Raw genomic sequence first — 13,596 nt, forward strand, 5'->3', positions numbered from 1 at the left:
TCGTACAAAAAATCATGCATTAAATAAAAGAATAAATAAAAGAATGTGATGTCCCAGCAATATGGAAAGGTCTCAGAAGGACATGTATTCAGGCTGCCAGTTACACTGTAGCAAACGTTTAGTTTTGACCAAGTCAACAATTCTGATTAATTTCATTTCGAAAATATACATTTGTGTGGTGTTGATGCATCTGCCTTCATTTTGTGTCACTTTCATTTAATCTCCACAAAATATCACTGTACAAGTTTAGACTAACTGTACATTGGGTCCTTGGCAGCATTTTGAACTGGGCACAGAATAGGCATAGCCACTTGTCTGCTGACCTATCTGATTAGTTGTCAGTGAATCACAGCGGTTCTGAGAATTATTCAGTCAGGCAAGTTAGTAAGCTGACTTGCAACTTTGCAAAACACTTTGGGTTTTGTCCAATTTAGATTTGACTAGGCCATTCCACTGACAAATGCACAGTTTAGATCGTTCTATTATCATACAAGATACAAAATTAACGTTTGTTACAGGAACAGGTTATTTTGATTTGTTTCAACTTTCTTGAATCACACACAATGTAGATAGATAGCAGTGTTCTCCCCAAAGCGTTTTAGCGTAGCGGGGCCGCTACTCCATTATTTATGCCGCTACTCTGAGAGATTGCCCGCTACTCTGTGGCATTTCCTGTTACTCTTTGTTTTAGCTTGTTAATACACGTGCGAATCTGTTAGTCAGCGTCATCAGCGTCCGGTACTGTGAGCCAAATCAGGTGTGAATGTAAACATGTCAGTGCTTACGCAAAGACAATGGACTAATACAGCTTCGTACTTCGACAATAAACACTTTCGCCCTATTTAATTGGGGTAATAGCGAGTATTTTCTCAGTAGCATATTTGGCTGGAAGAAGCAACGATGTCAAACAGCAGAAATATTACGTTGTGGTTCCACGTAGAACGCCCTGCTGGGCCCCTGGTTGCGAGCGATAAACCCACCAGCAACGCGGTTACCGATACCTTAGTCGGCAGTGGTACTAAACGTGTCCAAGATGATGTTACAACGAAAAGTGCAAACAAATAAACTCTAGATTTGATGCACAATGGACAACAAAATATACGTGGCTGAGAGAAACATCCGATGGCAAAGGTAAAAAAAGTATTTATTTGTAGCGTTTTACTTGGAAGCGAGTTTTGACCTAGTTTAATAAATTTTTGTATGGCTTCATTTTTTGCCGATCGTCGAAAAATTTTTTTGGAAACGACCTTCTTTCTGGAAGTTCAAAAATTGTTGGCTACGATTTATCAAAGTAACTAATACTAGTATTGTGTTTTGAAATAGTTGGGTAAAGTTTATCGTGGCAATTTTTAAGTTTAGCGACTTTTCAAAATGGCGGCAATTTGTTTATTTTCGTGTTGATCGTGACGATATTTTTTAAATACAAGTATTGATTCGCTCCTATTTCTTATCTTTTAGGAATGCTGTTTCACATATGTGAAAAATTCAACTTAAAAACATCCAGAAATAGTTCTTTGGTATGGAATTCTATGCCATGTATAAATATTACGAAATATGCTATCGATAAACACGCACACTCGGAGATGCACAAGAAGGCCATGTCATTTAATAGAAGTGGGAAGCAAAGAAAATCACGGCGTTCTCAAAAGCTGCAGATCACTGGGCTTCCATGAAAGTCCGAAGAATCAACATTACATAGAAATCACACAGCAGCAGATTCATTTAATCTTCTACATAAATTTGTTAAAAAATAAAGACACATTTTCATCCATGCAAGCCTGTCATTATTGTTTTCTTTATCTTTAGACAAATGCTAATGATATGTAAATTATATGCAAATTAGCCGCCACTCTGATACATTTTTCTGGGGAGAACACTGGATAGGCAAGAAATGAAGGATAATTATTGAACACGTACACTAGATTAACAAATCAGCATGTTGACAATCTTGATAAAATAGTGAATCCCACAAAGCAGCTATCAGTCAAATGGCGCCATCAAGTCTAGAACGAAGCAAAAGCCAAGTGTTTCGCAAACTGAATGTCTGAAAAATTTCCAGTACTGCTGTAAGCAAGTTTGCTAGCTACCCAAGTACTTCAGAGACATGTCAGAGTAAATCGGAAGGATGTCTTAAGTTGAAAAAAGAAAAACAAAAGATTTTTAAAATTAACTGTGTGAGGGCAATATTCATTATTCCATGAATATGTTTCAGATAACATGTGACCAGTTCTTTCATTCTTTATATAACATTCTACTAGGTAACTTATATGAATCATATTCTATAAATAACGTTACTTATCTTTACTAATGAATACTACAATTTTCTTCCATTACTTTGCTTAGCACTACTATCACCGATACAACCCATACCGATATCAGGTATTCCTATACAAATCGCATGTTTTAGAACATCCCATTGGTGATCCATGGTAGCGGGATACTGTTTATTTCTTTCAGCTATATCTACGTTAATTTATGCAATGTTACCGTCATCTGGTGATGGCTCATCTTGGCCTGATGTTTTGGTTTTGCCCTGTGTGAGGTGAAGGCTGTAAATCTATCGGTTCAAATCATATTTCTGTGGCCATTTGTGGGATGGCTATCAATGTGTCTATTCTCTTCTGTCTTCTCTTGCTGACTGTCAAATGTCTGTTCTGTGTGGACTTCTCTCTGACATTGTTGATACATGGGTTTATTTTCTGAAGGTGGATGAATACAAGGTTCTGTGTCAGTAAGATGAGGTTTGCTTTGGTAGATGCTGGTGAAAAGGTCTGCCTGAATTGAACTATTTTTGAGTAATAATTATTTAAAATAAATATGAACCGTAGGGGTGTTGTCATTAATTCAGTGCTGGTATATATGCAATGTGTGCTTCCTTGACTGCTTGCTTGATAAAAAAAAATTGGTTCTTTGAAATCATCAGATTTCCATTTTGTGTGCCATTGATGCAACGCTTGACCCTTCAGCTGCCGGAACTTCGGAGGAACACTGGACTTGATGGTGGTAGTTGATGTATACTTGGTTATTGGATCTTGAACCCATTGTAAAAAAAAAGTGTTTTGATCTGTTCATGTTATGCAGCTAGTATTATCTATTAGGATCGCCACCAAATAATATGAAATTATAGGGTTTGCCAGAATCCACCACTGATGGTACCAAATTAATTAGTCCTGAAGATCGGGTACTCTATCTACTCATCTCTACAGCTTGAAAGTCTTGGAAAAGTACATACCCCACCTGAATGTGTTGATGTTTTTCACAATTTCAATTACAGATAGTAAGGTAGTCTATTTCAGGGTTTTAAATTTTTGCCATTGATTCATTGTTGAAGTTGTAGGACTGCGAGTGTTCAATGATTTTTACTCTCGCCTGTCTTTGTACATGTATACGTGATGATATATACATGTACATGTCGCAACTCACTAACAGCTTTTGGTATCAAACTTGTGACGACTCTGCATGGTTAGGTGGTCTTCACCTGTGTTAAAATAACTGCCTGGCACTGCTGGTTGTTTTGCATTATTTCATATCACATGGACATTTACTGCCACCTTCACGCCATTTGAAATTTTTGTTTTATAGTCCTTTTCAGTTTACAGCTGTTTGGTCATTTCAATTCACTTTATTAATTGTGATCTGTTTTCTTATTTATTTGCAGTACCAAATGCAGCAGTATCAACAGCAGGTTAGTATTTTAATACACCAGATTAACCTATGTTGCACTAAATTATTCATGTCTTTATTCTATAGATCAGCTAGTAATTTGACTCCAGGTTTAGTGCTTAATAAAGTTTATTTTTAATTAACTGACTATGACGTTATACCATATAATGATTACTGGTAGTGTGAACATTTCTTTAAAACCTCGTGACATTCTAGGGCTGAGAAAGTTTCTTGAAAGTAAACTACCTTTTGTTATGTTTTTAAGCAGTCGTTCTGTATTTCTCATACACAATTTTGGAATTGATGTGAATTACATACAAGATTGTTCCTGATTGGCTACCAAACCCTAACACCTAACAGTCGGACCAATCAGAGAGTAGTTTATTTAACATTTTTTTTTTTATGTATGAAATTCTACCTTGTATATGTACTTGACTCAACTGCACTTTAGCTTCCTAATTTTGAATGACCGCGCCTTTATAATTCTGCCATGGGTGCTGCACAAATGACTTCAACTACCAAAACTATAATTTCCCCTGCTTCTCATCATCATCATAATCTTAATAAAAACCCTGTTGATTACAACAGCATTTTCATAACATGCAACAACATATTTTGATTATATCTTCCTTGTATAGTTTTTTGACTCGCATTTTCATTTCTTCTTTCTGTAGCAATTACAAATGCAACAGGTTCAGCAGGTACGTACATTGATTATCAATCCCTGCAATGAAATGAAAACCTGCATCGCATTTCAATTCATTCTGACCATGTATGGAATGTTAGAGATATAAAGATTAGTTTAACACTACTCTCTGTCATCATCCATACTGAACATTATTCAACTCGACTCTCTGCACTGTAGTTGCTAACACCGTTGTTATTTACCATTCATATCGGGCATCCATGGAAGTTTTAAACTGGGCTGTCACTGTAACGCCATAAGTTACAGCGTGCTGTATTTTACAGGGTATTTTCATTCTAGCATATTAGGAAATGCGAATTCCAAATATGGAATGATTATGCGCGTAAGCATTCTATAATAGTAAAAACAAACGTGGCTGCCACTAGGGTTTGACCGGACTCCACACAAAGAAGTTCGCTGATTCTGTTCTAAACGTTTTGGATTTCGGCATTCCCATGATGTATCCTTGGAAGGAAAAGATGTATAATAATAAGGTTATTACAAGGATACTGCAAAGTATTTTATGTGTTAAGTGCAAACCTGAAATATTTGATGCTTTGCAGCAAACTGATTTGGAAGAATAAATCATCATTAATTAGCCTCAATCATCCAGTGCTAAAAATTATCCTATCAACATGGAACAATATTCACTTGCCTGGCATTTCACCCCAGATACAAAACGAGTTGAAAATGAGGACTGAATATCTGATCAGCTAACAGCCTCTTGTAAATTGCAGAAATTGCCCTCCCCAATCTTTAAATCTGAATATAGCCACATGACCACTGACTTAGCCTACTGTTTATCTAGTAGTTTTTTGTTGTCATTAGTAAAATGCTTACTGACATGTACACTCTTTCTCGGTGCAGGTACAGCAACAGATGCAGGCATTACGTGTCGGCGGTGGCGGCAGCACCGCCGGTGTCCCTGCACAGATGGGATGGCAGCAGCCAACACAAGGACTACAGCCAGGCATCTCTGCTGCAGCTGGAGCCGGCGGTTGGGGAGCTATGACTGGCTCAGGTCAAACTTTAAGTACTCAATTGTGGAAGTAACATGAAGATGGGAATATTCAAAAATCAGTGATTGGTTGGTCAGTTGAATTTAAATTGAAGTCTACAAGCCCATTGGTCACTTTGTAATAAAATTTGAATACGCTGGATCATTCACAATTTTGATGCAGCTTAAATTATAACTTTCTTTCAATTCGTAACTATTGACCACTTTTACCCAAATTAACTTAAAATTCTCTCTGTATGCATAACAAGCATGTATATATTTCTTGCCTACAATTGGGATCCAGTTTCAGGTACTCTTGACCTTGTAATGACGCCTCATTTTCAAACTTCATTGCTAAAGTCTATGCTGCATTTTGTTTTGTTGTATAATACCCAGATGTGGCATGGTCGAGAATATACACAGTACTTTTCAGCATTTTCCGGCCATGGTATTGTAATATAAAGTATTGTAATATAGCACATTTGAAATCAAAAATTCCCAAGTTTGTTAAGTTCAATTCATTTAAACTTTACAAGGGACTGAACAAATTTAGTATTATTCCGGCTGTATATTTTTTTCCTTATTTACTGTTCTTTGTCATTTACCGTTTGTCTCCACATAAATCTTTCGGAAGAATGGCAATGAAAAATGTTTTCATTTCTGTGTTTGGTTAAGAAGTGCAGATCAACTCCATTGTTGTCTCCATTGTTGATACTGTCACCATATAACATGGGGAAGGTTGATAAAATTCTCAGCTGAATCTTGAAAAAAAATTATCCGTTGTTAGCCTTGAGTCCATAACTTATCAGGAGTCTTATCATAGTGAGATTGTATCTCTCGGTTCATTCTCTATGATGACTCTGTTATAAATAACAATGAAATTACAATCATTTATTTTTGTTCAATTTCTTTGCCATAAATAATACCAGTACTCTCAGCATATTGTCCCAAGCCCACAATTAAACAGCAAACACTCGCTAATTTACATAAAATTCTGACTGGCGAGATCTTGTCGATTTTGATAGCGACTATGGATAGGACAGTAGCACTGTTGATGCAATTTCACTCCAATTTCTATTAACAGCGTGTTTTTTTTTCTCACCAGCCCAATCACTGGTTTCTGTTTATGTTATTTAAAACTTCTTTTTTCTCCAAGATACAAAATTTAAATGTATTTTCTCTGGGTTTGTATTATTTATGTCAGCATTTGAAGTTTTCTGTCATTTGTTTTATTTTTTTCTCGGGGAAATTTGCTATCTTCAAATCAGGGTATAATTTTGTGGCTGAATCACACCAGACTTCTTTACTTCTCCCTCTATGGTATTGGTACGGTCCATTTTCTACTGTATGTGGGCTGTACCATTAACATAAATTGCTGGTTGCTGGTAATTGTACAATGTATTTTAGTATATGTAATTGATTATTATGATTCCTGTATTTTAACATGCGGTAAGGTGGTTGCCATGGTAATACATTAACATGTAAAATGGTGGCTTTCAAATGGACACGTTGACTTGTATTATGTTTGTTTGTATTTCCTTGCAGCCATGTTTGTAAGATTGTGCAAAAATGTAAATAAACAGCGAACTTGACCCATTTGTATATGTGTTGCTACGTGTTGCTACGTGTAGTATCCATATCAAAATGACCCGCTTTAGTTGACCCTTTGAACACCAATGTCTATTTTTGTCACCATTCAGAAAACTAAATTTGTTTAATTTTTTCCATACTTTAACAAAGATTTTTATCAGATCTGTATCCAATAAGATTCAAAACTAACAAAAACTTTAAAAATGTGCAAAATTTTACTCAAAAGGGGCTCAAATGGTCAATGTACGTATTGCATTACATGTAATGTATTAGAAAAAAATGACTGCATTTTTACACGAAAGTTTTAATATATGTTATATATGGTTTCAGTCGTTTGGTAGGATTACCATTAGACTGGCCAAGCCTTGGCAATTTTATTGTTTTATATGATAATTTCCTTTAAGAATGAATTTGTAAAATTTTCTGTTCTCACACAATTTTACCATGATTGGACCATTCTGCTGCGCCCTCTAGTGGTAGCAGCACTTGGTGTGTGGGTTTTAAAGCTTGTAAGCTGCTGCCCGCTGAGAAGGTAGCTTTCAATCTGACCTGTGAAATCTGGGCAAATGAAATTATTTGTGTAGGCACACGTCTGCTTCCCTTTTTGGAAGGTTGAACCTTGTACCAGGGTTGCATAACGTCACTGCCTATCGCAAACAATTGACAGCAATGGATTATCCAGTCGTGTAATTTTACGTTTGAAGATTTGAAGAAGAAAAAATGTTAGATAAATCAATGAAATTATCATGGCTGTACCTGTCTGTTACCATATTGGAAATACACCTACAGTTAGTCTGAGAGAAATGTATTACGATTTGGTGGAGGGGGTGGGGGTCACAGAATCGTGTAGCAGTAAACATTTCATTGTGGTCCTTGAGACAAGTATTGCGACTTGGATATGTGAAATAAGCTTTTAATGCTGCAAATGTGCGGCACCAAAATAGTTTACTGTGCATTGTTGTTGTACAAACGGACAAAACGCATCCATTTCACATTGTTCTTCACAAATTCTTTTCTCCAGACCATATTCTCTCCGTTAGAAGTGCATGTTGTGTTGTTAGCCAGAATCTACATTTGTATTTCATAAGTCACTATTTTGATGCAACATGCACTTTGTCATTGACAAATCAACCTTGTAAAAATAGCTCAACATATTGACAGATGAGAGCTGAAAACATTTTCCAAAAACTTGTTGCGTATTTGGCTTGTGTTGCGTTAATGCAGAAATTTAGGGAATGCAGTACTATTAAATGCTTTAATTTTCTGAGAAAAATGTAAATATTGCACGATTATGTGGAAAAATTTCGCTGGCTCTTCAAGTTTTCAGTGAAATTTAGTGAGCGTTGACAATTTTGCGACTTGCAGTGGTTTGTACATTCATCATTCAAATACAACAAAGTCGTATTAAAGATCCTCTGTATCTGTTGACCTATTTTTCCCAGTCAGCCTCGTGTTCTTATTTTTGTGATGAGTGGTCATGTGTACGATGTTCCACATACTACTCGGAGTGGTGGAAAACACAATTTTATTATTAGAGAAGTTGTGAAATCTGTTAAGTTATCCTATGTGGGGAAAAAAAAAAAAAAAAACAATTTATAAATTTACTGAACAGTGTAAGATTGATTTCTGTGAATATTTGTAGTTGTATATTTTTAAAGAAAGATTCTTGTATTATCACTTGTTTTAAATATTTGTGCATGTATGGTGGCATAATAGATATAAAATGGCTAAACTGATTACTGGTTCTTGAAGCATTCCGTCACGTTCAACTATGTAATAACAAACTTAACCTCATTCAAGCTACATTTTGTATTCTAATATTTATCATCATTCCAGACCTTTTATTTGCCTAACTTTATTCCAAACTCACCTGACAGTATTTGCCTAACTTAACTCCAATCTAGGATAACAGTATTTACCTAACTTAGTGCTAATCCTGTGCAATAGTTTTTGCCTTGCCTCCAATCCTCACAACAGTATTTGCCTAACTGAGCTCCAACTTCTATGCGACAGTGTTCTAACTTTGTGAACCCTTGCCTGTTGTGCAGAATTCTTGGATGCTAGAATTGACCATTTACTATTGTATAATAGTTACTTGTATATTAATCCAGATGACAGACAGTGTCAAGACGTATATTTTTTTTGAATTTTTTTGTGAATTTGACTCAAATCACTTAATTGTATGATCGAAGCTCAACGCCAGCTTTTTTTATTATTATTTTGTTGTGTTTTTAGTCAAGTTATATATACATTTGAAGATTAGTATTTTGATTATAAAGCCATTTTGTTTTGTAGTTAAGTTTGAATTGATGATGTCGCCCAAATAAGTCATAACTGATACCATATATGGTATGAAATGAAGATGAAAAGTTTTTTTAGTTAAGAAGGGAGAACACTGATCAGGATGTTGGGTCATTGACCATCATCAAATGAAGGAAATTTGGATTTCATCCTTGTTGGAGGGCTGCTGCATGTTCAAATTGGTAGCATAAAACATTGCAAGTAAAATGCATTGTTTATATAAATTGTTGCATGTAACAACTTGCACTTTAAAATGCTTCAATCACTGCTTTCCCATCATGCTTTCCATTTTTGTGAAAACTATATTTTACACATTCTGTGGGACCCATATCGAACACGAGTGTTTTAAAGCAGGGAGGAGTCGCCTGCACATGCGTCAGATGGCCATAGCTTGTCATTGTTTAAAAACAAGCATTTACCCATAAGCTTTTGCATTTTTAGCGTGTGTTATCGTCGCTTGGGACCTTATTCTCGTACGTGTGCAGGTGACGACCCTCTCGCTTTAATATTTAACAGTTATTACCAACCATACAGATATTGAGGGTTTGTGTCCATCATGGAGATTAGAACAAAATAAAAGTACACATTTTTTTTTTTACATTTGGGTTTGGAGTAAATCAAATATTTTCAACAACAAAAATTACCTATTTATGTTTATGTTTCTTTTTCCTCTCTTCTCTGGCAGTTGAAAAAAAAAAGATAAATGTCAGCCAATCAAAGTAGTTGTGTATGATTGGTTGGTTCACAATATTCACATATTGGACACTTTATCAAATATTGAGCAGTTAGACCTTTCATTTTTTGGGGTGGTTTTTCTCTAGTGAGAATACTGCATGGCGTCTATAGACAATGACAGATTTTGTCAACCTGTAGATTTAGAAGAAAAAAAATGCACCAAACTGCTAAAGATTAACTCAACCGCAGCCATCCAGCCATGGAACTAAACCCCCTTATGTGTTGAAGCACTACAGTCGTTACACTATGTTAGATAGGACGTATGCAACAAATGTGCTCTACAACGACTGTAGCACTTTACTAAAAATTGTTTAGTACATTATTATAGATGCTGTTGAGTCATACACCAATCTCAAACTCTTGTGCTGTGTATTTTGTATCTTCTGCTTGAATGGTCTGCCTCCACAGACTGAATGACTAGCAGAGACAGTGGATGAGAAAACCAGAAATGTGCTAGAAATGTCTTTAATTTATCAGTACAATATGCAATGTATTTTATGGTCTATTTATTGTAGTAGAGCCTTTGGTGAAAAAAATAATCATAATGGGCGTTGTTTAATCAGTCAAAGCACCAAACCTTGTCCCTTTGATGTGTACTATACTGAATAAATAAAGTTAAACTGTGAATGGAGTCTTTGTTTCATCTTAGCTGGTATATTGCATGTGAACAAAATGGTAAAATATAGATTCTGAATACAAGACGTATTGCCCTAGATCGTACATCTTTATTTTTTAGCTCCGCTGTCGACTTTGTCGAGCGGAGCTTATCATATGAGTGATTGTCCGACATCGTCGTTTCTTCTTGAAAACTACAAGCCTGAATGCTTTGATACTTGGTGTATATGTACCTTGGGTAGACCTCTCTCAGATTTGTTCATTTCATGATGGTATCTTCAATTCTCTAATTTTGGTGAATATTTTTGGTAAAAAGTGATATTTTTGACTTCTCGTTGAAAAACGCAAGTCCAATTACTTTGATATTACATATATAGGTACTACCGGTACATGTAGATCTCTCTCAGATTTGTTCATTTTGTAATGATATCTTTAGTTCTCTAATTTTGGTGAATATTTTTGTCATTTTTGGTAAAAAGTGATATTTTCGACTTCTTGTTAAAAACGACAAGTCCAATTGCTTTGATATTACATATATAGGTACTACATGTGGACCACTCTCAAATTTGTTCATTTTGTAATGATATCGTCAATTCTCTAATTTTGGTGAATATTTTTGTCATTTTTGGTAAAAAGTGATATTTTCGACTTCTTGTTAAAAACCGCAAGTCCAACTGCTTTGATATTACATATATAGGTACTACATGTGTACCTCTCTCAGATTTGTTCATTTTGTAATGATATCTTTAATTCTCTAATTTTGGTGAATATTTTTGTCATTTTTGGTAAAAAGTGATATTTTCGACTTCTTGTTAAAAACCACAAGTCCAATTGCTTTGGTATTACATATATAGGTACTACATGTGGACCACTCTCAAATTTGTTCATTTTGTAATGATATCGTCAATTATCTAATTTTGGTGAATATTTTTGTCATTTTTGGTAAAAAGTGATATTTTAGACTTCTTGTTAAAAACGACAAGTCCATTTGCTTTGATATTACATATATAGGTACTACATGTGGACCTCTCTCAGATTTGTTCATTTTGTAATGATATCGTCAATTCTCTAATTTTGGTGAATATTTCCAAGATTTATGAACCATTTTCATTCGTATATGGCACATCAAAGATGGCCGAATAACGGCTGTTTTTATTTTTGGCCATATTACTATATCTCTGTCATTCATGTATCATTTTCATCAATATTTAGCATGTCATAAATGGATACATGTACATGTCAATTCAATTGATCAAATATGGCCAACTGGTGGCCATCTTGTTTGTTTAAAATGTGATAACTTGGACATGCTTAGACATTTTTGAATCGGGTCTATGCCTAGCTTACTCTTATTCAACGCATTATTTTGAACTGATATTTATTAAAACTGCAAACTTGAGGACACTCCCTTCACCATATTATTCAACACAAGAGGGTGCTTGACTTGTAGAAAGGGTCTATTAGCCACTTTAGTCCAGAACTAACAATACAATTACAAAGAGTTGCAATTGCTGTATTCCCTATTACAGAATCTCAAATTTGATCATTACACATATGTTAACATTGTAAGCCCCATGTAAAGATTTATTGTCAGGCACCATGGCAACAAGCATTCATATTCATGAGATGTATGGTAATGTAATTTTAGTGCCTCATTCCCATCCTCAGACTTGCATTTTCTCAAACATACAATTTTAGCAAGTGCATAACATAGACATGCACCTCAATTTGTTTTACTTTCACTTGTGATCTATGTTTTTCTTTTCTATGTCTTAAACCAGAGTGTTCGTCACGCAACACGTGTTTGATGTAAATAAACAACATGTTGTTTACGCCACTTGGGACTCAAGTTTCAAGGACACGATCGCAACAACCCCTCCGCTTTAATATGACGAGCACAAAGAGAAGTTTCAAAAATCCAGTCAACTATTAAGCCTTTTCAACCAACTTGGTTCCTTGGGTGGATTTGTTCATTTTGTAACGAGATCTTCAATTCTTTATTTTTGGTAAATATTTTTGGTAAAAAATGCTATTTTCATTTTCTTCTTCAATACTACCAGCTCAGTTGCTTTGATACCTGGTATGTAGGTACATGTGCTGTCAGATTTGTTCATTTCATGACAATATCTTCATTTTTGTTAAAACGTGCTATTTTCAACGACTTTGAAAACTACAAGTTCATTTGCTTTGATACGTGGTTTGTAGTTTTCTTGGGTGGACCTCTGTCAGATTTGTTCATTTCTTTTTTTTGTCATTTTTGGTAAAAAATGCTATTTTCGACTTCTTCTTGAAAACTACCTGCTCAATTGCGTTGATACCTTGGGTGGACTTCTGTCAGAATTTTTTGTTTTGTGATGATATCTTCAATTCACTATTTTTAGCAAATATTTTTGGCATCTTTGGTAAAATGCTATTTCCAACTTCTTCTTTGATACTTGATAGATGAACCTCTATCAGACTTTTTCATTTCGTGACAATATTCTCAATTCTCTATTTTTGAAGAAATCTTTTTAAATTTTTGAATTCTTCTTGAACACTACCAACCCAATTGTTTGACGAAGTTAAGTTGACATGTTCTAAACAGCCAGAACCAAACTACTTTTTTGTTGGTTACTCGCATTATATTCTTATGTGTGTGCTTTGCTCAACTTGCAATTGGGTAACACAATGTTCTTCTAGGATAGCGGAGCTATTTTGACCGTCAAGTCGATTGTTAGACTTTGCTATCTTAAACAACTTTTTCTACATTCGAGGCAACATTATCGGCTTGCCAACCATTGTTTACAATTTCCCATAAATATTTTCCTATTTTCCAACCAACTTTTTGACTTTCAAAGCAATTTTCTAGGCAATTTTTCTCTTCTAAAATCATTTGTTTCAGCTTTCTCGGCAACGTTTTAGGCATTCCAACCAACTTTATTGACTTTCCAAGGAACTTCTCAAACTTGCATACTTTGAACCAACATTTTCACTTTATATACTAGTACATGTATATTTTCTTTTACTGATC

At 35.0% G+C, this 13,596-nt stretch overlaps 1 protein-coding gene across 4 annotated transcripts in view; it reads left to right on the forward strand.

Moving 5' to 3' along the window:
- LOC100371552 (stromal membrane-associated protein 2-like) overlaps window positions 1–10,598 on the forward strand; it is a 34,814-nt gene extending 24,216 nt beyond the window's left edge. For 2 of the 4 annotated variants that reach the window (XM_085493134.1, XM_085493136.1), the window contains 4 exons: window positions 2,344–2,379; window positions 3,659–3,685; window positions 4,338–4,364; window positions 5,216–10,598. In XM_085493134.1, coding sequence (XP_085349260.1) covers window positions 2,344–2,379; window positions 3,659–3,685; window positions 4,338–4,364; window positions 5,216–5,401 — 276 coding nt within the window. In that variant the 3' untranslated portion in view covers window positions 5,402–10,598. The remainder of the gene's footprint in view (window positions 1–2,343; window positions 2,380–3,658; window positions 3,686–4,337; window positions 4,365–5,215) is intronic. The other 2 variants (XM_085493135.1, XM_085493137.1) reach the window with 1 other exon arrangement.
- The last annotated feature ends 2,998 nt before the right edge of the window (window positions 10,599–13,596 follow it).

This window comes from Saccoglossus kowalevskii, chromosome 18, assembly GCF_978046115.1.
Source record: "Saccoglossus kowalevskii chromosome 18, keSacKowa6.1, whole genome shotgun sequence".
Classification (NCBI taxonomy): domain Eukaryota; kingdom Metazoa; phylum Hemichordata; class Enteropneusta; family Harrimaniidae; genus Saccoglossus; species Saccoglossus kowalevskii.